Raw genomic sequence first — 24,239 nt, forward strand, 5'->3', positions numbered from 1 at the left:
TGTGTATCTAACAGTGGATAAGCTTATTATGAACGATTTGGTAAACCTGGTGAATTACTCAAAAAGGAAGCTCGTCCACCGGTCTAGGGCTTGAAAGCTGCCGGTCCCACGCCCTTCCTCCCTCCGCACCACACCCTCCGGTGGCAAGGCTTGAGTGGTGTGTGGGAGGAGGGGCTGGGCGGGGCCTCCCGGCCCACCCGCGTGCTGTCACTTCCAGGTTCGGCGAGCACTTCCGGGTCGTCGGCGCAGCTCTGCGGCTTCTGCGACGGCCGAAGAGGTGGTCGGGTAGTAGGTGCTTCCTGCTGGGCTGCTGGCTGCTCCGCTTCTGTCCGCTCCGCGGCGGGAAGCGCCTTCCCCACAGGTACTGGGTGAGCCGCACCCGCGCTCCTTGCCGTCCCCCAGAGGTGGGGTTGCGGTCGGCTGGGTCTTCGAGGGCGGCGCGGAGGGCAGGGGCCCGGGGTGGGCCCGTTACTGACTTCGCTGCCGGGATGGCCAGGCGACCGGTACCCGCGAAGGAAAAGTGCGGGAGTCGGCGGGAGGAGGTTGCGCCCTGCGGCGGGAGGTTTGTGGTCCACAGGGCGCCAGCTGAACGGTCCTGGGGGAGGTCTTCAGCCCAGCACCTTATTGTTAGCCAGGTGAATGTCTTTACGCATCCTGAGTTGTTGTGTTGTTTCGTTTTGTTTTGTTTTTGCCGAATATCAGAGGAGCGCATTCCGTAAGTGTCTCATTCCTGGGCTGCTTCGCTTATTTGAAATCTGCCTTAAAGTTCAAGCGGGCTCCCACAGGGTAACGAATTTAAACTGGATGATTTGATCAGGAAGGACGAGGACTACTGAATTAGTTCCGAATGTGGAGCCCTTCTAATTAATTTTCTAAATTGCGAAGTGAATGAGCACGAAATGGATGTGAGGGATACCAGATCTAACAGATTTGAACATTTCACAAGGGATTTTTAAGAATCTAAAATAATTAAAGTAACTAACAAATGTTTAAATAACTTAAAGCTATTTTTTTAAATTAGTATCTATTGAGGTATAATTGCCACATAACATTAGTTTCAGGTTAATTAGTGTTTTCCTTTCCTTCAGACAGATACTAGAAGCGGAATTTCTGGATCATTTGGTAGTTCTATTGTTAATCTTTTGCAGAACTTCCATGCTGTTTTCCATAGTGGCTGCAGCAGTTTGCATTCCTGCCAACAGTGCACAAGGGTCCCGCTTTCTCTACTTTCTCGCCAACACTTATTTCTTGTCTCCTTGAGAATTGCCATTATCACGTGTGTAAGGTGATATTTCATGGTGGTTTTGATTTGCATTAGCCAGATGATTAGTGGTATTGAGCATCTCTTCATGTGTTTGTTGATCATTTGTAGGGGTTCTTTAGAAAAATGTTCAGATATTTTGCCCATTTTTTAATCAGGTTGTTTGCTGTTGTATGAATTCTTTTTTATGATTTGCAAATAGTTTCTCCTATTCAGTACGTTGCTTTTTGTTTCTGTTTTTTATGTATATATTTATATATTATCCCTTCAAACCTCTTTACTTTTTTGGGTGTATGCATTGTGCTCAACATTCCAGTTCACTTGTCCTCTGACTTTAAAATGTAACTCTTATATATGTATTTAGCATATATATAAACATGTAGAAGTCAATCTTTTGATTGATTCAAACTTTCAGTGTCTGTTTTCCATTGACTCCCTCTCTACCATATCCCACCCCCTCAACTACCAATCTGTTCTCTGAAACTAGGCGCTTGGGTTTTTTCATTTTTTGGTTTTAGATTCCACCTGTATCCGATATCATACGGTGTTTGCCTTTCTCTGTCTCACTTCACTTAATGATAATGCCCATGATGGGGCGCCTGGGTGGCTCAGTCAGTTGAGCATCTGACTTGATTTTGGCTCAGGTCATGATCTCATGGTTCGTGGGACTGAGCCGCGTGTCAGGCTGTGCACTGACAGCACAGAGTCTCTACCCCCCTCCTCCTCTGACCCTCCCTCGCTCTCTCTAGCTCTCAAAATAAATAAAATGGTAATGCCCTTGAGGTCTATCCCTGCTGTAATTGGCAAGATTTCATTCTTTTTATGGCTGAATAATATTCCGTTGTAATATATTCACCATGATGCCTTTATCCATTCATCCATTGATGGACACCTAGGTTGCTCTGATAGCTTGGCTATTGTAAATAATGTTGCAGTGAACATGGAGTGCATATATCTTTTCAAGATAGTGTTTTCATTTGGGGGGGATAAATACCCAGAAGTGGAATTGCTGTATCCTATGGTAGTTAATATTTGTAACTTTCTGAAGAACTTCCATACTGTTTTCCATAGTGGCTGCCAATTTACATTCCCCCCAATAGTGCAAGAGAGTTCCCTTTTCTCCATCGTCACCAATACTTGTTATTTCTTGTCTTCCTGATAGTGGCCGTTCTAACAGGCATGAGGTCATATCTCATTGTGGTTTTAATTTGCATTTCCCTGATGATTAGTGATGTTGAGCTTCTTTTTGTGTGTCTGTTGGCCATTTATTTGTATGTCTAATTTAGAAAAATGTCTGTTCATGGGATGCCTGAGTGAGTCAGTCGGTTAGGCGTCTGACTCTTGATTTCAGCTCAGGTCATGATCTCACAGTTTGTAAGATGGAGCCCCAGGTTGGGCTCTGCGCTGACAGTGTGGAGCTTGCTTGTGAATCTTTCTCCCTCTCTTTCTGCCCTTCCCCTGCTTGCACAAAATAAATAAACATTAAAAACATTTAAAAAAAAAAGAAAAATGTCTTTTCAGATCTTCTGCCAATTTTTAAATTGGGTTGTTATTTTGCTGTTCGTTGTATGAATTCTTTATATAATTTGGATATTAATTTCTTATCAGATAGATGATTTGCAGATATTTTCTCCCACTCAGTAGGTTGCCTGTTTATTTTGTTGACACTTTCCTTTGCTGTACAGAAACTTTTTAGTATGATGTAATCCTACTTACATATTTTTGCTTTTTGTGATTTTGCTTCTGGTGTCCAGTTTAAAATATCATAGCACCAGTGTCAAGGAACTTAACTGTAGCCTGTGTTTTCTTCTAGGAGTTTTACAGTTTCGGGTCTTACATTCAAGTCTTTCATCTGCTTTGAGTTGATTATTGTGGGTATAGTGTGTAAATTAGTGGTCCATTTTCATTCTTTTACATGTGTTTGTGCAGTCTTCTCAACATCATTTTTTGAAGATACTTCCCTTTCCCCATTATTCTTGGCTTCTTTACTATAAATTCATTGAATATGTATGCCTGAGTTCATTTCTCGGCTGTTATGTTCTGTTGATATATGTGATTACCGTGGCTTTGTAATATTGTGTAAAATCTGGGAGTGTGATTCCTCCAGCTTTGGTCTTCACTCTCAAGATTGCTTTGGCTGTTTGGGGGTTTGGGGGTTCCATACAAATTTTAGGATTGTTGTGTGTCTTTGAAAAATGCCATTGGAATTTTGATAAGGATTGCATTGAATCTGTAAATTGCTTTGGGTAGTAAGGAAGGACATACTAATAATATTGCTTCTTCTACTCCATGAGCATGGAATGTCTTTCCCTTTATTTGTGCCTTTTTTCAATTTATCTCACTGAATAAACTGAATAATGTCTTGTAGTTTTCAACATATATGTCTTTTACCCTCTTAGTTAAATTTGTTCCTAGGTATTTTGTTCCTTTTGATGCAATTGCAAATATGATTGTTTTCTTTATTTCTCTGATAGTTATTAGTGTATAGAAACTCAGTAGATTTTTGTGTATTGATTTTGTATCCTGTGACTTTACTCAGTTTGTTAATTTATTCTGACAGTTTTTTTTTTTTTTAATTTTTTTTTTTTCAACGTTTATTTATTTTTGGGACAGAGAGAGACAGAGCATGAACGGGGGAGGGGCAGAGAGAGAGGGAGACACAGAATCGGAAGCAGGCTCCAGGCTCTGAGCCATCAACCCAGAGCCCGACGCGGGGCTCGAACTCACGGACCGCGAGATCGTGACCTGGCTGAAGTCGGACGCTTAACCGACTGCGCCACCCAGGCGCCCCGTATTCTGACAGTTTTTTATGGAGTCTTTAGTGTTTTCTGTATATAACATGTTGTCTACAAATAGTGACAGTTTTACTTTTTCCTTCTCAATTTGGATGCTTTTTGTTTCTATATCTTGCCTAATTGCTCTGGAAGGACTTGTAGTACTTTGTCACATATAATAGGACAAGAGTCGTGTCTTGTTCGTGATCTTAGAGGAAAAGACTTTCTTTTAAAAAAAAAAATTCTTTTTTTTTTTTTAATTCTTTTTTAATGTTTATTCATTTATTGAAATAGAGACAGAGCACAAGTCGGGGAGGGGCAGAGAGAGATAGAGATACAGAATCCTAAGCAGGCTCCAGACACGGGACTGGAACTCATGAACCCTGAGATCATGACCTGAGCTGAAGTCGAATGCTCAACGTACTGAGCCACCCAGGCTTTCTGTTGATCATTGTTGAGTGTGATTTTAACTATGGGCTTGTGCTATACGGCCTTTATTATATTGAGGTATGTTTCCTCTAAATCTGCTTTGTTGAAAGTTATCATAAATGGATGTTGAATTTTGTCATATACTTTTTATGCATGTATTGAAATGATCATAAGATTTTTATCGTTCACTTGGTTATTATGGTGTATTACATTGGCAGATTTGAGGTTCTTGGGCCATGCTTACATCCCTCGAATAAGTCCCCCTTGATCATGGTGTATGATCCTTTTAATGTATTGTTGAATTCAGTTTGCTATTATTTATTGAGGATTTTTGCATCTATGTTTATCAGGGATACTGGCCTGCAGGTTTTTGTTTTTTTTTGGGGGGGGGGGTTTGTTTTGTTTCTTGTAGGATCCTTGTCTGGTTTTGGTTTCAGAGTAATACTGGACTCTTAAATGAGTTTGGAAGAGTTTGTTCATCTTCTCTATTGAAAGAGTTTGAGGATTGGTATTAATTCTGTTTTGAATGTTAGGTAGAGTTTATCGGTGAAGGCGTCTGATCCTGGGCTTCTGTTTGTTGAGAAGTTTTTGATTACTGAGTAAATTTCCTTATCATTGATTGGTGTGTTCATGTTTTCTATTTCATCATCATTTGGTTCTGTGTTTTTAGGAATTAATTTCTTCTAGGTTGTCCAATTTCTTGGCATGTAATTGTTCATAGCAGTCTCTTAAGATCCTTTCTATTTCTGTGGTGTCATTTGTAACATCTCTTTCGTGTCTGATTTTATTTGAATTGTTTTTTCTAGGTGTATTTATGAATTTAACTAAAGGCTTGTCAGTTTTGTTTATCTTTTCAAAGAGCCAGCTCTTTTTTTCTTTGATACTCTCTAAGGCTTTTAAATCTCTATTTCATTTCTATCTTTATTTTCTTCCTTCTGCTGTGTGTGTGTGTGTGTGTGTGTGTGTGTTTTAGTTCCTTGAGGTGTAAAGTTAGGTTGTTTGTGAGACTTCTCCAGGTAAGCCTTTATCACTATGAACTTCTTTCTTACAACTGCTTTTGATGTATCCAACAAATTTTGGTATGTTGTATGTCCATTTTCCTTGTCTCAAGACATTTTTTTATTTCTTTTTTGATCTCTCCTTTGATCTGTTGGTTATTCAGTAACATATTGTATAATCACACATTGTGAATTTTCTAGGTTTCTTTGTATAATTTCTGGTTTCATATCATTATAATCATAAAACATGTTTGATATGATTTCATTCCACCTAAATTTATTGGCTTGTTTTGTGGCCTGACATATCATCTGTCTTGGAGAATGTTCCATGTGCACTTGAGAAAAATATATATTGCTTTTGGAAGGAATGTTCTGTATGTATAATTTAAGTCTGGCCTAACATGTTCTAAGACCAGCATTTCCTTATTAATTTTCTGTTTGACTGAAAATATTGAAATCTCCTATTATTGTATTGCTGTCTTTCTCCCTGTAGGTCTGTTACTCCTTGCTTAATATGTTTAGATACTTCTATGTTGGCTACACAAGTATTTCCAAATGTTCTATTCTGTTGTTGGACTGACCCCTGCATCATTATGTGACACTCATCTTATCACTTATTGCAGTCTTTGTGTTTTAAAGTTTCTTTTCTCTCATTTTTTTAAACGTTTATTTATTTTGAGAGAGTGTGTGTGCAAGCAGGGGAGGAGCAGAGAGAGAGGGAGAGAGACGATCCCAAGCAGGTTCTGTGCAGTAAGTGCAGAGCCCAATGTGGGTCTCAATCCCATGAACCCCGAGATCATGACCTGACCTGAAATCAAGTGTCAGTGCTCAACCGACTGAGCCAGCCAGGTGCCCCTAAAGTTTATTTTTCTGATAGAAGTATAGCTACATCACCTTTCTTTTGGTTTCCATTTGCATGGAATATCTTTTTCCATCTCTTCACTTTCTATTTTACATGTTCTAAAATGTAGGCATCTTGTGCAGGTAGCATATAGATGGGTCTTTTGTTTATATATATGTTTATATATATGTATATATATGTGTGTGTGTGTGTATTATATATATATATATATATATATATATATATATATATATATATATATAAAATACACACACATACATTCAGCCACTCTGTCTTTTGATTGGAGAATGTAGTGCATTTACAGTTATAGTAATTATTGATAGCTATGTACTTACTGCCATTTTGTTAATTGTTTACTGGCTGTTTTTGTAGTTCTCTTCCTTCTTTCTCTCTTCCTTTGTGGTTTGATGACTTTCTTTAGTGGTATTCTGATATTCTTTCCGTTTATCTTTTGTGTGTTTGCTGTAGAGATTTGCTCTGTGATTACCAAAAGGCTTATATATAATAACTTATGTCTGTGTTAGTTTCAGGCATACAACATATTGCTTTGACAGTTTTATACAATAGTCAGTCTTCACCATGGTATCTGTCACCATACAGTGTTATTACAATATTATTAATTGTGTTCCCTATGTACTTTTCATCCCTGTGACTTCTTTTATAACCAGAAGTTTGTACTGTTTAATCTCTTTTATTTTGCCCATTCCTCCCACCTGCCTCCCTTTGGACAACCATCAGTTCTCTGTATTTAAAAGTGGTCTGTTTTTGTTTTTGTTTTTTTTTTTAGTATCCACCTATATGGGAAATCATATGGTACTTGTCTTTCTCTGTCTGACTTATTTCATTTAGCATAATACCCTCTAGGTTCATTCGTGTTGCCACAAATGGCAAGATACTCTTTTTTATGACTGCATAGTATTTCTTTGCATATATACACCACTTTTTTTTTCTTTTAGTATAGTTAGCACACAATGTTACTTTCAGGTGTACAATTTAGTGGGTTGACATGTTTATACATGATGCTATGTTCACCACAAGTGTAGCTACCATCTGTCCTATTACATTGCTATTAAAATGTGTTGACTGTATTCCTTATGTTACGCCTTTTATTTGACTTACTCCATAACTGGAGGACTGTATCTCCGTCTCCCCTTCACCTATTTTATCCAACCCCTTACCCCTCTTTCCTCTGGCAATAGTTCTCTGTATTTATCAGTCTGATTCTGGTTTTTGTTTGTTTATTCATTTGTTTGGTTGTGGGTTTTGTTTGTTTTGGTTCCACTGATGCGTAGAATCATGGTATTTGCCTTTCTTAGTCTGACTTATTTCACTTAGCATAATACCCTCTAGGTCTATCCATGTTGTCTCAAAATGCACAATCTCATTCTTTTTTATGGCTGAGTAATAGTCTGTTAATATATGTGTGTGTGTGTGTGTGTCGATATAGATATAGATGTAGATATATACACAGACATACCACATTTTCCTTTTCCATTTCTCTACTGATGAACACATGGGTTGCTTCAGTATCTTGGCCATTGTAAATAATGCTGCAGTAGACATAGGGGAGCATATATTTTTTTCAGATTAGTTTTTATTTTCTTTAGGTAAATACACACTAGTGTAATTACTGGATTATATAGCTTTGTTTTGTTTTGTTTTGTTTTGTTTTGTTTTGTTTTGAGGCACTGTTTTCCACACTGGCTTCACCAATTTACTTTCCCTCCAACAGTATAGGAGGGTTCCCTTTTCTCCACATCCTCACCAACACTTGACATATTGTGTGTTTTTGGTACTAGCCATTCTGATAGATATGAGGTGATATCGTGGCTTTTATTTACATTTCCCTGATGATTAATGATGTTGAGAATCTTTTCAGGTGTCTCTTGGCCACTTGTACGTCTTCTTTGGAAAGATGTCCAATCAGGGCTTCTCCGTATTTTTTAACGAGATTATTTGGTTTTTTCGTGTTGGGTTGTAGAAGTTTTTTATATATCTCGGATATCAACCACTTATCAAATACGTCATTTGCAGATATTCTATCCCACTCACAAGATTGCCTTTTGTTTGATTGATGGTTTCCTTTGCTGTGCAAAAGCTATTTATTTTGGTGTAGTCCCAATAGCTTAATTTTTGCTTTTGTTTCCCATGCCTGAGGAGACGTATGCATAAATAAGTTGCTAAGGGCAGTGTCCAAAAGATTACTGCCTATGTTTTCTTCTAGGAGTTTCATGGTTGCAGGTCTCACATTTAGGTCTTTAATCCATTTTCTGTTTATTTTGTGTGTGGTGTTTGTGTTTGGTGTCAGAAAGTAGCCCAGTTTTCCCAGTACCATTTATTGAAGAGACTGTCTTTTTCCCATAGTATATTCTTGCCTCCTTTGTGATAGGTTAATTAGCCATATAAATGTGGTTTTTATTTCTGGGCTGTCTGTTTTGTTCCATTGATTGATATGTCTGTTTTTATGCCAATACCATAACGTTTTAATTACTATAACTTCACAATGTAGTTTGAGCTCGGGAAGCATGTTGCTTCCAGCTTTGTTCTTCTTTGTCCAGATTGCTTTGGCTACGTGGGGTTTTGTTGTTCTGTATAAATTTTAGGCTTTGCTGTAGTTCTGTGAAAAATGCCATTGGAATTTTGATATGGATTGCATTGAACTTGTAAATTGCTTTACATAGATTGTATGGAGATTTTAACAATACTCTTCCAGCCCAAGAGCATGGAATATCTTCCCATTTATTTTTGTTGTCTTCAATTTCTTTCACCAGTATCTTACATTTTCAGTGTAGAGGACTTTCACCTTGTTTAAATTTATTTTTATTTTATTCTTTTTGATGCAATTGTAAATGAGATTGTGGGTTGTTTTTTTTTTTCTTTTTTAAAGTTTGTTAATTTTGAGAGACAGAGCGTGCTGGGAGCAGGAGCAGTGTGCAGAGAGATCAGAGAATCCCAAGCTGGCTCCATTCTATCAGCCTGTAGAGCCAATGAGTTGTTTTTTTTTTATTTCCCTGATAGTTCATTGTTATAATTATTTTTGAAACGCCCAGAGTCTAAGAGACCCCCAAAAACGAACCACCAGAGTCCAGAGTCAAAGCTAAGCAGCAAGGGTCATTTATTGCAGGTTCGAACCTGGACTTCTGCGCACTCGTTGCCGGTGACGCTAAGAGGCCCCGAGAGAGGTTTTTACACCCCTTTTATAGACAGGTACAAACAAGTCATGGGGAAATCAGGAATTTTCCACAGTTACAGAGCTGCGATTGGTTGGTGTTTAAAGTTGGACACTTAGCAGTATTCGATTGGTTCCTGCCTTTAGGTCAGACCACAACCGGGGGTACGGGTATCACAATGATTGATCAGGAGTACACGGATGTGCCAAGTAACAATGGTTGATCAAGAATATATGGATGTGCCAGGCAATAATGATTGATCAGGAATACATGGGCGCGCCAAGCAATTGTACAGAAGCGGAACAAGCTGGTTAAGCTTGGTTAGGTTTCAGTTTCCCGTAACTTAAGCTTTTAAGTTTCAGTTTTCTCAGGCCTCTCATTTTCTGGATAACTCTTAGAATGTTGTCAAGTGGGCATGACCTAAGAGTTGGTACTCCTACTTTGTCAAGTTTCTCTCTCTATTGGGACCTCTTGTTGCCCTTTTTAACCCCTCCCCCATCCACCCACGTAGATTTTTTGCCTTAATTTACTAAGCAGATACTTATTTGGCTTCCATTATGAGTTAGTTGCTGTTTGTTCTAGACAATTGGTTTACTTCCGTGAACAAAACAGATAAAAGCCCCTATTGGAAGATGCAAAAAATAAACCTAATTACATAACATGTTAGAAGGTGGTAGTGCCATCAAAAACACATAGCAGGAAAAGGGGGATTGGCAAGTTCCAAAGTGGAGGTACAAGTTGGTACTTTAAGTATGACCATCAGTTTAAGGCTCATTAAGTACAAGGTGTACTTGAAGGAATTGAGAGAATCAAGTAGGTGTCTGGGGGGAGAGTATTCCAGGTAGAAAGAACAGCCTTTTCAAAGGCTTACATAGGCAGGTACTTCCCTGTCATGTTCTAAGAATAACATGGAAGGCAGTGTGTCTGTAGACATACTGGGTGAGAGCAAGGGAGAGATGGTAGGTCTGGTTGGAGAGATCATAGGCAACCAAATTCTTGTAAGGACTGAGTGAAATGGAAGGTTTGGAACAGAAAAGAGGTATGTTCTAACCTAAGTTTTAACAGATTACCTGGCTGCCAAATTGGGATTAAAGTGTAGGGGCAGTGTGGAAGCAGGGAAACCAGTTAGGAAGCTAGTTCAGTAATCCAGTGGCAGATGATCACAGCACAGACCAGGGTGATAACACATGGTGGAGTAACATTGGAAATGGTGAGAAATGGATGGATTCTGAACGCACTTTGAAGATAGAGTTTACAGGATTTGCTAGGGATTAGATGTGGAGGTGAGATGAGGGGAGTGGAGGATAACTTCAAAGGTTTTTGTGTAAACCCATGGAAGTATGGAGTTACATCAACTGAAAAGGGAAAAACAAAAAGTAAAATGTTGAGTAGGCAGTTGGATCCAGTAGTGCCTGCAAGGGCAAGGTATATGCTAGCATATGAATTTAGGAATCCTCAGCAAGGATTATCCTGAGGAATGAGTGTAGACATCAAAAGACCACAGACAGTGATTTGTGACTTAGAGAATTCAGAAAGAACAGGGTAAACTAACAAATGATATAGGGAAGGATAAACCAGGGAGTTGAAGAGAACAACCCAGGGGCACTTGGTGGCTCAGTCGGTTAAGCATCTGACTTCGGCTCAGGTCATGATCTCACGGTCTGTGAGTTTGAGCCCTTTGTCAGACCCTGTGCTGACAGCTCAGACCCTGAAGCCTGCTTTGGATTCTGTAGCTCCTCTCTCTGTCCCCTCCACCTCTCACACTTGCTCACTGTCTCTCAAAAATAAATAAACATAAAAAAAAAAGAAAGAAAAAACGTGTGAGGTCCCAGAAGCTAAGCCAAGGTCCTATATCAAAAGGGAGAGTCATCAGCTGTGTCAAATGATTAAGTCTGAAGAGGACTAAGAAATCTGGATTAGCTTCACCAATGCCGTTGGTTCACCATCTGTTTCATTTGAGTGCTGGAAGCAAAGCCTGTGAGGAGTGAGTGTAAGAGAAAATGGGAAAGGAGAAATGAGAGATGGTGAGTGCGGGTAACTCTTGGGAGTGTTCCTTACAGAGGAACAGAGAAACAGAGTGCAGCTATGAGGAAAGGGAGTTGAGACTTCTTATTTTCGAGAGCGAGAGCACGCATATGCCTGGGAGAGGGGCAGAGGGAGAGAGAGAGAATCTCAAGGAAGCTCCACGTTCAGCTCAGAGCCCAGCCGAGGGCTTGATCAAGGGCTTGATCCCAGGACCCAGGGATCATGACCTGAGCCAAAATCAAGAGTCACATGCTGTACCAACTGAGCCAGCCAGGCGCCCCAGGACTTTTTTTTTTTTTTTTTTTTCTTCCTGAAGATAAGAGAAGTAGCCACCTTGTTTATTTGCTGATGGCAATGATCCTTAGAGATGGGAAATTTGAAGGTCAGAGGGAGAAGGACTAATTCAGTTGTTGGAATAATATTCTTGAGTGTATTAGAGGGATAGGCTTGATGCACAGGTTGAAAGATTGTATTTGAATAACAGCATGGATGGTTTGGCACAGTGACAGGCAGGGAGGCAAAGTATGTGCATGTAGATGTTGGTAGGTGGTTTGGTACCATCTTGCGAGTCTGGAAGTTTCATTGCTTCATTTTCCTAAGTAACAAAGAAAACTTTGTATCACACTCTGACAAATTTTTAATATTTGATGTTAGCATTTTGACATAACCACCAAGTTATTTGTTCACTAATACTTATTGAATACATACTAGTCATTGTTCTAGATGGTAAATTTTTTAACTGTGAACAAAACCCACTCTTATGGAACATCTATTTTAGTGGATGGAAACAGTAAGCATATGTGTGTCAGCTGCAGTTAATGGTATGAATGAAAGTTAAAACAGTGTAAGGGGGAAGGGAGGTAGTTCTTTTTTTATAGGTTGGTCACAGAAGACCTTTCTGATGAAGTGACGTTTGAGCAGAGATGTGAATTAAATCAGGGAGTGAACCATGGAGGTAGTTGGGAAGAACACTTGAAGCAAAAATGACAGTGCAGAAGCCCCAAAGCAAGAATATCTTGCCATATTGAAGAGCAGCAAGGTACCAGTATGGCTGCATCAGAGTGAATGAAGGAGTAAGTGGAAGAAGGTAAGTTCAGTGAGGTAGTAAGGGACCCAGAGGATGTCAGCCTTGCAAACCATTAGGAGGACTTTATTCTGAGGTAGGATGCTGCTATTGAACGTTTGCAATAAATGAGTGATGTGGCTTCATTTATGTTTTAAAAGGCTCAGTGTGGCTGCTCTAGGGGCAGGGGTGTTAAAGGCAATTGTAGAAACAGGGAGAGCTCTTACAGGGCTATCACAGTAATTTTGGTGGCAGATGATGAGGACTTAATGGTAGCCCTGGAGATGGCAAAAGTGGTCAGCTCCTGGCTATACTTAGAAGGAAGAGCTTAAAGGATTGGCTGACAGGTTGGATGCAGAGTGAGAGAGAAGCTAAGGTTGAATGTAAAATTTTGGGGGTGTCGTATTTACATGAGACTAGATTTACTATTTACTAGAGTGAGCAAGCTGAGGGCAGAAAAGGTTTGGGAGGGACAGAGTCAGGAATTTGGTTTTTGTCACATTTCATTTGAGCTACCCTATTGATACTTTCAGGGAGTGTTGAGGCAATTTTATATATGGCAACAAGGGGACAAGGATTGAGGATATACATTTGGAAGTCATCAGCAGATAGTAGTAAAATCCATAAGCCTGAATGAGCTAACTAAGGGAGTAAAACATATAGAGAAGACCTAAGAAGCCTTAAGGCCCTCCAGTAGAGGTCATGTTGCTGAGGAGGAACCAGGCAAAGAAAACAATAGTAATATCCAGTGAGTTGGGAGGAGAGAATGGAGTGTGGCATCCCAGAAGCCAAAGAAAAGGTTTCAAGAAGGTAGACGTGATCTCCTGCATCAAATTCCATGGGCGTATAACGTGAAGATTGATAACTAACCATTATTTTTGCCGAGTTTTACTTGATAAAGTCTCCTGTCCATCTCTAAAGCTGAAAGTCCCATGAGGTCAGTGGTCTTGTGTATGACATGTAGCAGCAGCTCAAAATTTGTTGAAACTGTACTACTGCCACCCTATTTGAGCCCTCATTTCCTTCAAGTATGTTCTTCAGATTGCTGCTCATTTGACCTTTCCTGGAATGCTTCAGTGGTTCCCGTTATCTTCCCTGTAAAACCCTGGTGTTTCTCCTGGTGGAACAAATCCATCGTGTCCTCGTTCTCAGCTCCGTTTCCTACCACTGCCTATTCATCCTCCTTAAACTGTATCATTTCATACTCCTTTGGCTTTACTCGTTCTATTCTTCTTCTTTTGCTTGGCTGAAGTCTAGCTTGAAGAGTCAGGAAGATTTTGGTAACCAGTCTACTCAGTCCACAGGTAGCCTGCATCATACACTCTATAGATCTATCATAGTTACTCTTCTCTATTGAGTTAAATCCTGTTTTTGTATTTCTGTTACTGTGTCTAGAGTATAAGTTTTTTAGAATCAGGAGTATATCCTTATCTTCCTGTCCCTGCTGCTTATGATAGTCCGATCTTCTTGATAGGCACTCTGTAAATATCAAATGTTAAGGAAAAAAGGAAATGAAGCGAAGCCATGTACGTGGAAGCTGAAGACTGTCTGGATTAGTGACTTGGCAGTAAGGAGAAAGGAATGGTAATGCGTGATAAATTCATTCTAGATTAAGTTAAAAAGCAGACTTTTAAAAGAAATAGCAAAAATATACCTATATCTGTAAATGAGTATACCTGTACTTTGTGTAAAGGAGAATAAATGCCTATGTCAAAATAAGAGAAAAGAATAAGTCATTTTTAACTGTTCTTTGTAATTCTTAGTTATAAGGCAATTTGCAAGTATTAAGGGTTCAGATAGCATATATTAGTATATGAAGTAGACTATATTACATACATGGTTTATGTTTAATACTTTCATATTAAATTTTTAGGACATCAATGCAAGCCTGAATAAGAAAAACAGTTCCTTCCTCCTAAGCCATGGCATATCAGTTATACAGAAATACCACTTTGGGAAACAGTCTCCAGGAGAGCCTGGATGAGCTCATACAGGTGGGAGACTAAACATCAGTTTTTATTTAGATGGATCTATAATAGTTTTTGTTATATCCTTTGTCTCAGGCAGAGATAGGACATTAGAGATCTTCGACTCTCTGACCCAGCAAGTCAGTATTCAGATGAATAACTGCAAGTTCTTGTACATTATACCATTCTGATGACATGGTTGAACATGCCTAATTTTTCAAAGATTATTGTGAAACATAAAAATTGAGAGTATTGGTTTTCTGTTACAAGAAAGGCATAGTCTGTGTAGCTTTAAGACAATTTTGGAAAATTTCATAGTCTTTTGAGATTTAAATTTGAATTTATATTTCAATTTTAGGAGAATTAACCTTTAAACTTCTCTAAGAACGTTTTAATATTATTTCCATTTGCTTTCATACATTTTATGAGCTTTAATGAGATTAGGGGTTTTTTTAGTATATTAAGTCCTGTGGTTTTTATTTAAAAGAAACTTGGTTCCTTCAATTTACTGAATGCCTCTTTCCAGACACTATAAAGGAGTGATCGAGTTTTGTCCTGGCAGTGTAACATCACTGCATGTTTTCTTTTCACAATTCTGTTTGAGTCAGGACAGTGCAGGAAAATACAGTGAGGCTTTACTTCCTAATTGTCATTTATGGCACAAAAGAGTAAGAGATTCTAGTTTAAGAGGCTCTGGTTAACCTCGGTTAAATTTTAGATGATAACTCATATGTATGTTGTCTTTAATGTCCTTCCCTAAAAGGATTTACGACCTTTACTTTTTCTCAGTCTCAACAGATCACCCCCCAACTTGCTCTCCAAGTTCTCCTTCAGTTTGATAAGGCTATAAATTCAGCATTGGCCCAGAGGGTCAGGAACAGAGTCAACTTCAGGGTAAGGATATTTTCCTAAAATTTGGCAGCTTATACCAGTGGTTATTACAACAGTGCTTTTTAGGATCCGTACATAATTATTACTATAAAAGGAAGAGATGGCTTAATCGAATTTTCGAACTTGTTTTATAATAACTATACTTTTAACTGTTTTTTAAACTTTATTTATTTTGAAAGAGACTGTGCCAGCAAGGGAGGGGCAGAGGGAGAATCCCAACTAGGCACCACACTGTCAGCTCTGAGCCTGATGTGGGGCTGGAACTCAATAAATCCTGAGATCATGATTAACCGACTGAGCCACCCAGGCGCCCCAAATTATACTTTACTTTTAAATTCTGTATACCAGCTCTATCCACCTAACGTGAGATACAGAGTTGTTTTTGAGATTTTTGTTCCATTGTTTCACAAATCAGCCTATGTATGTTTAGTTGCCTTCCCTCCAGAGTCACTGAGGTCTCAAATGCCCAAACCCTTATCTGCAGAATTGAAGGTAAATGAGAGCTGTCTCTCCGGTTTGCTTATGTTTTTCAAACTCTGACCTTCCCTCATTCCAGGGAAGTACATTCATGTTGCCTCCCACCTACTCTAATGAAGACCTGAACTGGTGGTAGATAATGATCTGTTCTGGTAGCTTGATCTCATTTAACTCATTTATACTTTGAACAGTAAGCCCAAACTGAACAAAGCTATCTTTCTAAACTGGATGGTAAATCAGACTGAAGCCCATTGCAAGCATCATGGTAAATAGAAATAATCTTACCACGTTGATATTAATTGAGCCATCATTTGGTTATATTTAATATTTGTGCTCATGTTGTTAAGGGATACCATAAAGTAGAAATTAAAAGATTACAGTATATGAAAAGAACATAGAGGTCAATTGATTTAAGAGAAGTATAGAGTTTGGGGTTTTTTTTAATTAAAAAACTTTTTATTTAAAATCCTTTCTTCAACATGTCAGTGTCTATTACATACCAGGCATTGTGGATCTCGGGTATACAGAGAATAATTTTAATGAAGGGATAAAGTCTGCATGTATTTTATGTAGTAAAAGTTATCTGGAGTAAAATGTATCTTTATAAAATTTTGTCAGTAGATTCTTGAATTTTACTGGCAAAATTAGTTTGCTGTTTTGTGTAACCACATGTACAAACCTGCCCGGTTTGTCATTCAGAACCTGATGCTTTAATTCTAAGTTAATACATACGTTTTTGCCTATATAGACAATTTGACTACTTATCTTCTAGTGGTATTGTAGGTTTCCAGTTTGGGTCTAGTTAGGTAAAGTTAAACATGGACACCTGTGTGGCTCAGTCTGGTTAAGTGTCCGACTTCAGGTCAGGTCACCATCTCACGGTTCATGGGATCTCAGCCCCACGTCGGGCTCGGTGCTGACAGCTCAGAGCCTGCTTTGGATTCTGTGTCTCCCTCTCTCTAAAATAAATACAACATTAAAAAAAATTAAACACAATTTGACATTTGCATCTTTTGCATAGTGTTTTATAAGTTTGCCTGTTTTCCAGTAGCTAGTAATAACTACTGTCATAGCTCGGGCTTTCATTACCTACCTCTCCCATTACAGCAAACTTGTTCAGAGTGTTTGCAAATAACCTATTTTGCTTGGTCACATTTAAGTCTATATTATTTGTAATAATTTTTACTAGCCTGGGGGCCCATTACATGTTAAAAAGGTCAATGTATATATTCACCAAGGACCTTGAACTAATTTTTAGGGAGAAAATTCATATTGAACTAGTCCTTTAAAAAGTCAATGTGTGCTTTAGAAAAAAAGTATGCTAGCAGGTGAGAGTAATGTTAAACTTGAAGTAGTAATTAGGCATTAAAAGATTTAATGGTCAAGAAAAATCACCCTTCTAAAAACACTGACAGTTTCCTTTTCCCTATCTGGTCTGTTTCTACCAAGAACATGTATTAAGATATTTTAAGAATGTTGCCCAGATACAGATATATGTAAAGGTGCATTGAAGACATAGTTTGGCCAAATTAATTACGGTTTAAATCAGTTACTTGACCAAAGTCAAGTATCTTAGTATTCGAAAAGTTCCTTAAATACCTTGTTTGTAATGTTTTTGAGACAGAGGGAGACAGAATTCAAAGCAGGCTCTAAGCTCTGAGCTGTTAGCACAGAGCCTGATGTGAGGCTTGAACTCATCAACTAGGAGATCATGACCTGAGCCGAACTGACTGAGCCACCCAGGCAACCCTTTAGAAAATTTTATTTAAAAAAATGTATACATTCTCGAGTCCTTATACTTGAGATAATTAGATTAGGACTTGGACGAAGATACTATAAATTAAATATAGTATTTTATATTAGGAATTCTAGCTCACTAAACAATTCTAAAAAGATTCTATCATTAATCTCTTCTTGTGTTTACATTGTATTAAGCCTTTGTTGGCTCAAAAGTTGTCTATTTTACTCTAAATGTTAGCGTTGAACATAAAATAGTTTTCGGGCAAGTTTTATAGCAATTTCACAATAAAATAAGGGAAGTATATACATTTATGTTACAACTAACAGAATTTCAACATGTATTTGAAAATATCCTAGTAACATGCCTTGTTCAGATTATTGGCATAGCTGTCACCAACTGGATAGTTCGCATTCAGGGGTGCTAGAAATGAACATTAAAATTGGCATTTAGCTGTGTAGCCTTCCAAAGGCTCAGAATGTAACTAAAGAGATCTTTTTTTTTTCAGTTAACACTATGTCCTGAAGGTTTTCCATGCCTTAATCTCACCACTCCACTAAAACTTTTCTTACCACATTATTTATGGCTAAACCTAATGCATAATTTGTGACATTACATTCTCTGTTGAAACCCATACTATCCCAGCTTCTATTCTCTGACCCCACTGTCTCTCAGACCCTTTTTTGTTTCATTGTTGGTATTCCTTAGGGTTATCTAGGGCTCCACCTATTCTCCTTGAATGATCTCATCCAACCCTGTGTCTCTAAAGTTGATAGGCTCATGCTCCCAGGCTTTCTTCCACACTCTAGCAGCTTTCTGCACATGGTGACTTAGGTCTCAAAGTCAACAAGTTCCAAATCAAACTGGCTTTTCCTATGATTGCACTGTTATTGGAGACAGAAACTTGGGGATGAACAGATTTTGTCTCCCTACCATAGCGCATTGTTACCAGGTATCTCCCCACTTCCATTTCCTTGCTGCTACAAGTAAAGCCACTCTCACCTCTCTTGCAGGCATCAAAGTCTTCGGCCTCCATCAGGACCGCCTCCCCCCCACCCCCAATCAATTAATGTTATCACCAGAAATGCAAATCTGATGTTATTCTTCTGCTCAAAATCCTTCACTGACCTAATAATAGGTTTAGGATGCAGCAAATCTTTCCAAGGTTCTCCAGGATGTCCTCCACCTTGGGAGCTATCCCATTTAACTATTTAACCATTTAACTATCCCATTCCAAATATGTGTTTTACTTTCTCTTGTCCCACCTCTCCTTGACTTGTACTCGCTTTTCAGGACTCAACTTCAACTTCACTTTGTGAGGGGAAGCCTTCTGTGCCCCATGTCTTCCATACCCTTGGGTGCCCCTAGCTTACTTCTCTTTCATTTTTTTTTTTTTAATTTTTTTTTTTCAACGTTTATTTATTTTTGGGACAGAGAGAGACAGAGCATGAACGGGGGAGGGGCAGAGAGAGAGAGGGAGACACAGAATCGGAAACAGGCTCCAGGCTCTGAGCCATCAGCCCAGAGCCCGACGCAGGGCTCGAACTCACGGACCGCAAGATCGTGACCTGGTTGAAGTCGGACGCTTAACCGACTGCACCACCCAGGCGCCCCTTTTTTTTTTTCTTTTTTTTTTCTTACTTCTCTTTCATAGTACTGCTATACTGTATGCTTTCTTGTTTTAACGATCTCCCCTGCTACCGTATGCTCATTGATGGCAGGGATCATATTTGTATCCTCAGAGCCTAGCGTAGTCCAACAAGTGATAATTATTCATCTTTTTAAAATTTCATGAAGTCATTCACAACCATCATAGTTTCCCTAATCATTCTCACTTGATAGAACATTTAGGTAGAATCCAGTTTTCACTATTACAAGTAACACTGCAGAGAATGTTCTTCTGAATTGAAGGTTTGGGGTTTATAAATCTCTTACCAAATACTAAATTTCATTTGTGAAGATTCCATGTGTATGTGTCTGTTTTGATGGCATTCAGCTTGTGTCTTTCCTTGCACTTTTACCGCATTCTTTGAGAATTTCCTTTTTATTTAAGCACATATTCCTGCTCCTAAAAAAAACCAAAATACTTATCAGTTGCACCAGACAATAATGTAGTTCCATTGGCTATATATAGCACAGTAATTCATCCAAGACACAGGGTTAAAATTTAGTGTTTCTGGGTAGTCCCTGCTTTTGTACAAGCTCAGAGAATTAACACATACAATAAAATGTGGTTGAAAAACATGGGTTTGAACTGTGTGGATCCACTTTTATATACGTATTTTCTCAATATTTCTCATGATTCTCTTAGTAACATTTTCTATGCTGTAGCTTACTTTTGTAATACAGAATATAATGCATATAATGTACAAAATGTGTTAACTCTGTTATCAGTGAGGCTTATTAGTTAAATTGGGGTGGAATCAAAGTTTGTATGGATTTCCTACTGCAGGAGTGGTGTTTTACATAAAAATTCAAGTGAACTTTCATCGTGTTGCCACAAGAGAGCAGTACAAATTCAAATTTCCTTCCAGCTTTTTTTACATGGTTCAGGTAAGTAATTGGCAGACTCTTTGAGAGCTGAAAATAGTCTGCTAACTACAGCATTTAACTACTAGCAAATTTATCTAGGGTGGTGTTTTTGGTTTGTTTTTTCCCAAATGACAGGATGAAAATTAAGGAAAATCTTAAGGTAAGTATTAAATCATCATATTGTTTTAAAGATTACATTCTTGGTAACTGAGTTCTTAAATTGCCTTGGGGGAAAAATGACTTCATGGTATGTCTAAATGTTTTGTTTTAAAGGGCTCTCTAAATACGTACAGATTCTGCGATAATGTGTGGACTTTTGTATTGAATGATGTTGAATTCAGAGAGGTGACAGAACTTATTAAAGTGGATAAAGTGAAAATTGTAGCCTGTGATGGTAAAAGTAAGTGTTTACCTAATTACTGTGAAAGCAAAACTACTTGAAATCTTGTTTTTTGTGAGTCTTTAGAACATCTTCATCTGGAATTAAGGGGGGAAATGGCTAAGAGATCTGGCTTCTGTCTCAGCTAGATTCTGAATGCCAGGTCTCAGCCAGTCCTCTTAATGACTTTAGGGATGAACATTTCATAGGACATGTAGACTAACCCACACAAATTCAATCTGTGTGAGTAAAAATAAGCTAATTAAGTTTTTTCAGTTGCACATTTGAAGTGTTTAATTTTGACAGTTTATCCTATGATTTCTGTGTTGCTGGATGCTTATACGTTTTATATTTAAAAGTAATCGTGTAAAAGAATTTGAAAAACCCTAAGACTCTTAATGATAAATATCCATTCCCCTCTCTGTTATATCTGTGCAGATATATTTTCCACAGCAGACCTAGGACCTTGTTCAAGTCCTTAAATGTTTCAAAAACTATACGTATCTGCTTTCTCTTCCATGATTATTTCCTTTTTGCTAATTATATTTTAAACATATACTTACTTTTACTTTATGATCTGAACCATTTGTGTTTCAAACAGCTGTTCCTGAAATTAAATAGAGAATACTGTTACTCGCTAAGAAGGGAATTTGGAAAAGCAAAAGAAAATGTAGAAATTTAATACCCTAAATTTCTCAGGTTATTTTGTACATTTTGGGTTCCAAAAGAAGCTAATTACTGAAAAATGTAGAGAAGACAGAAGAAAAGCGTAATATGTAACACCATCTGGAGAGAACATCACTTAATATCTTACTGCATAACTCTCTAGTCTTATGTATCCCTTTTTACAGTAATAAATGTATGCATACATTTGCAGATACATCATTTTTCATGGCTGCATAAATGCCTTTGGCCCTTTTTTTAAAGAATGAAGTCTTTTCCAGATACCAGCAAGTCTCTGAAAGTAGCAACACTACAATGACTTGCGCTTTTCAAAAGGTTATGTGGGAATAAAGATGGCTTTTTAATATTATCCAATCAAATACTGTTTCCTTGCTTAATGACAGAAAAAAATCTATGTTATTTTATAGTTCCTGGATTATGACATTTTTGTAGGTCAGATTATACTTTTTTTCATATTTTCCTTATAATTAAGGCTAATAGCATCAGCATAACCCTGAGACTTTTAAGTTTTTGTTAGACTGGGGAATTGGGGCATGAATTTATAACTCCTGCACCTCTATCAAAATAAGTTAATGATGTAGACCAGTACTATTCAGTAAAACTTTCGTACCTATGGAAATGTTCTCCATCTGTACTTTTTCAGTAGCCACATAGGGCTATTAAGCATTTGAAATGTGTTAGGGCAACTGAGAAATTTACTGTTTATCAGTTAACTAATTTAAATAACCACACATGGCTTCCCGGTGGCCACCCTGTTGGACAGCACAGATGTAGACTCGTAGATTGTCTGTTTCAGTTGTTTGAAACATAGCTAAGAACCCTCACCAGTGGAACCACCAAAAAAAAAAAAAAAAAGGCAAGAAAAAAACATAGCTAAGAATCAAAAAGTCAGTTAAAGAAGACCCCTGGGCGGGGGGGGGGGGGGCGGTGAAGACCCCTGAGCAAATTACTAATATCAAAGAGTCCACATAAACATGTGTGTTTAATAGCTCCTGTCTGGTAGTCCTTAGAGTGTATTACTCTTGCTTAGATGCAAGATTATCTGTTTTTTTCAGAATTCAGTGGATGAATAGTAAAATCAGCCTTACCTACTGCAGTAGCTTCTGAGGAGTGTATTAACTGATCGTCAGAAAACTGTTAAGTACTCCAGAAAAGTTTAGGTTGTGTTGCATGTGTTCTGTCAGCAGAAAAGAATACAATCTTAGAATTTTTTCTTTCCAAAATTAAAATATAAATGATTGAGAAAATGTCATTCCTTAATGACCAGATAAATGGATAAGCCCTTTTTTTCCTAAAAGCTTTCTGAAATAGGAACAGTGACAGTGGCTGGAATTTTGGTTTCTCATCAGAAATTAAAAATACAATTTTCTCCTCATTATATGTTACGGTTCTTTGTGGTTTAAAATTTGGGGACAGTAGAGGACCTAGAAAAAAAATCATCCTATGGCAACTATATGAACCAAATTGGTATAACTTATATAATGAACCAAGTAGTATTAATTTGGTTTTTCTCTAGCATAAATAGGGAGAGCTAAGAATTATCTTCTTTACCTGTGCCTTAAAAAGCAAGTTAAAGTTCTCAAGACATTTCCTTAATCAGCTTCCCCCAACCATGCCTTCTTTTTCTCCCCACCCCTCAACAGCAGTGCCACTGTTATTTCCTGTTTTAAAGATATTCTCAAAATATTTAAAATTAAGTTGCTCTTTCAATTTATTCTTCTTCTCCTGTTTCCTAGATACTGGCTCCAATACTACAGAATGAATGGGAAAAAAAATGGCTTTTTTATGCCATCTTCTGTTATTATTCATCGCTTTTTTGAGGAGAAACATAGAAGAGACTTTTTTTATTTATTCTAGCATCGCAGAAATGACTACACTGTGCTATACTACCAGAATTCCAATAGGAAGAAGCTTGTAACTATAGCCTCTTACCTTTTCAGCATGAAGAAACAGAAGTTTTTTTTAATAACATTGTTGCCTTCCTAAAAACATTCTTTAATAAACTCATTTTAAAACTCAATGTGAGTAATAACTGGTAGAACTATTAAGCTAGCAATATGAAGATATTAGATAAGTGTTTGAAAGCATTGGCTCTTTCCTTTTCTATAAAGGAAATGCATTCATTTCAGTAAAGTGAAGTTACTTTTCATCAGTAGTAACTTTAGCAGGGGTAAAACCAAATTCTGGATTGGAATTTCATTTTGCTCCATTTTTTGTTTAATGTTTATTTTATTTTTGATAGAGCACGAGCAGGGGAGGAGCAGAGAGGGAGGGAGACACAGAATCTGAAGCAGGCTCCAGGCTCTGAGCTGTCAGCACAGAGCCCGATGCAGGGCTCTATCCTACAAACTGCCAGATCATGACCTGAGCTAAAGTCAGATGCTTAACTGACTGAGCGACCCAGGCACCCTGGAAAACTTCATCTTTAGCTTCCATAACCAAAACCAAACTAAAAAACCTAACTACATAAAATAAGTCTTTACAGGACATTAAATTATTTCTTAAACTGGCCATATTGGTCATACTTCATACATTTTTAAATCATCTACATCTTAACAATAGATTTTTCAATACAAAGTCCTACTGAATACCTGCCATATCTTTTTTCTTTCTTTTTTTTTTTTTTTAATTTTTTTTTTTAACGTTTATTTATTTTTTGGGACAGAGAGAGACAGAGCATGAACGAGGGAGGGGCAGAGAGAGAGGGAGACACAGAATCGGAAACAGGCTCCAGGCTCGAGCCATCAGCCCAGAGCCCGACGCGGGGCTCAAACTCACAGACCGCAAGATCGTGACCTGGCTGAAGTCGGACGCTTAACCGACTGCGCCACCCAGGCGCCCCTCTTTTTTCTTTCAAGTACACAAAGTTCTCCTGTTTGTCAAGCTAGGCATGTATAATAAGAATATGACTTTTCCAAAATATCGGAGGGAGAAGGTCAGGCACTGGGTAGTTAAGTAACCGAAATTTAGTAGCTGACTATAGATGAAT

The 24,239-nt window shown here is 38.1% G+C and overlaps 1 protein-coding gene across 2 annotated transcripts; it reads left to right on the forward strand.

Moving 5' to 3' along the window:
* The first annotated feature begins 221 nt into the window (after window positions 1–221).
* On the forward strand, window positions 222–23,270 carry GTF2A2 (general transcription factor IIA subunit 2). 2 transcript variants are annotated; one of them, XM_043555300.1, is made up of 5 exons: window positions 222–361; window positions 14,456–14,576; window positions 15,339–15,443; window positions 20,461–20,587; window positions 22,987–23,270. In XM_043555300.1, the coding sequence occupies exons 2-5, from the start codon at window positions 14,505–14,507 to the stop codon at window positions 23,010–23,012; spliced, it is 330 nt and encodes a 109-aa protein (XP_043411235.1). In that variant the 5' UTR covers window positions 222–361; window positions 14,456–14,504; the 3' UTR covers window positions 23,013–23,270. The 2 variants fall into 2 exon arrangements, with proteins under 2 accessions (XP_043411235.1, XP_043411236.1); XM_043555301.1 differs by lacking the exon at window positions 222–361 and adding an exon at window positions 1,199–1,285.
* The last annotated feature ends 969 nt before the right edge of the window (window positions 23,271–24,239 follow it).

The sequence above is a fragment of the Prionailurus bengalensis genome, chromosome B3 (assembly GCF_016509475.1).
Source record: "Prionailurus bengalensis isolate Pbe53 chromosome B3, Fcat_Pben_1.1_paternal_pri, whole genome shotgun sequence".
In the NCBI taxonomy this organism is placed as follows: domain Eukaryota; kingdom Metazoa; phylum Chordata; class Mammalia; order Carnivora; family Felidae; genus Prionailurus; species Prionailurus bengalensis.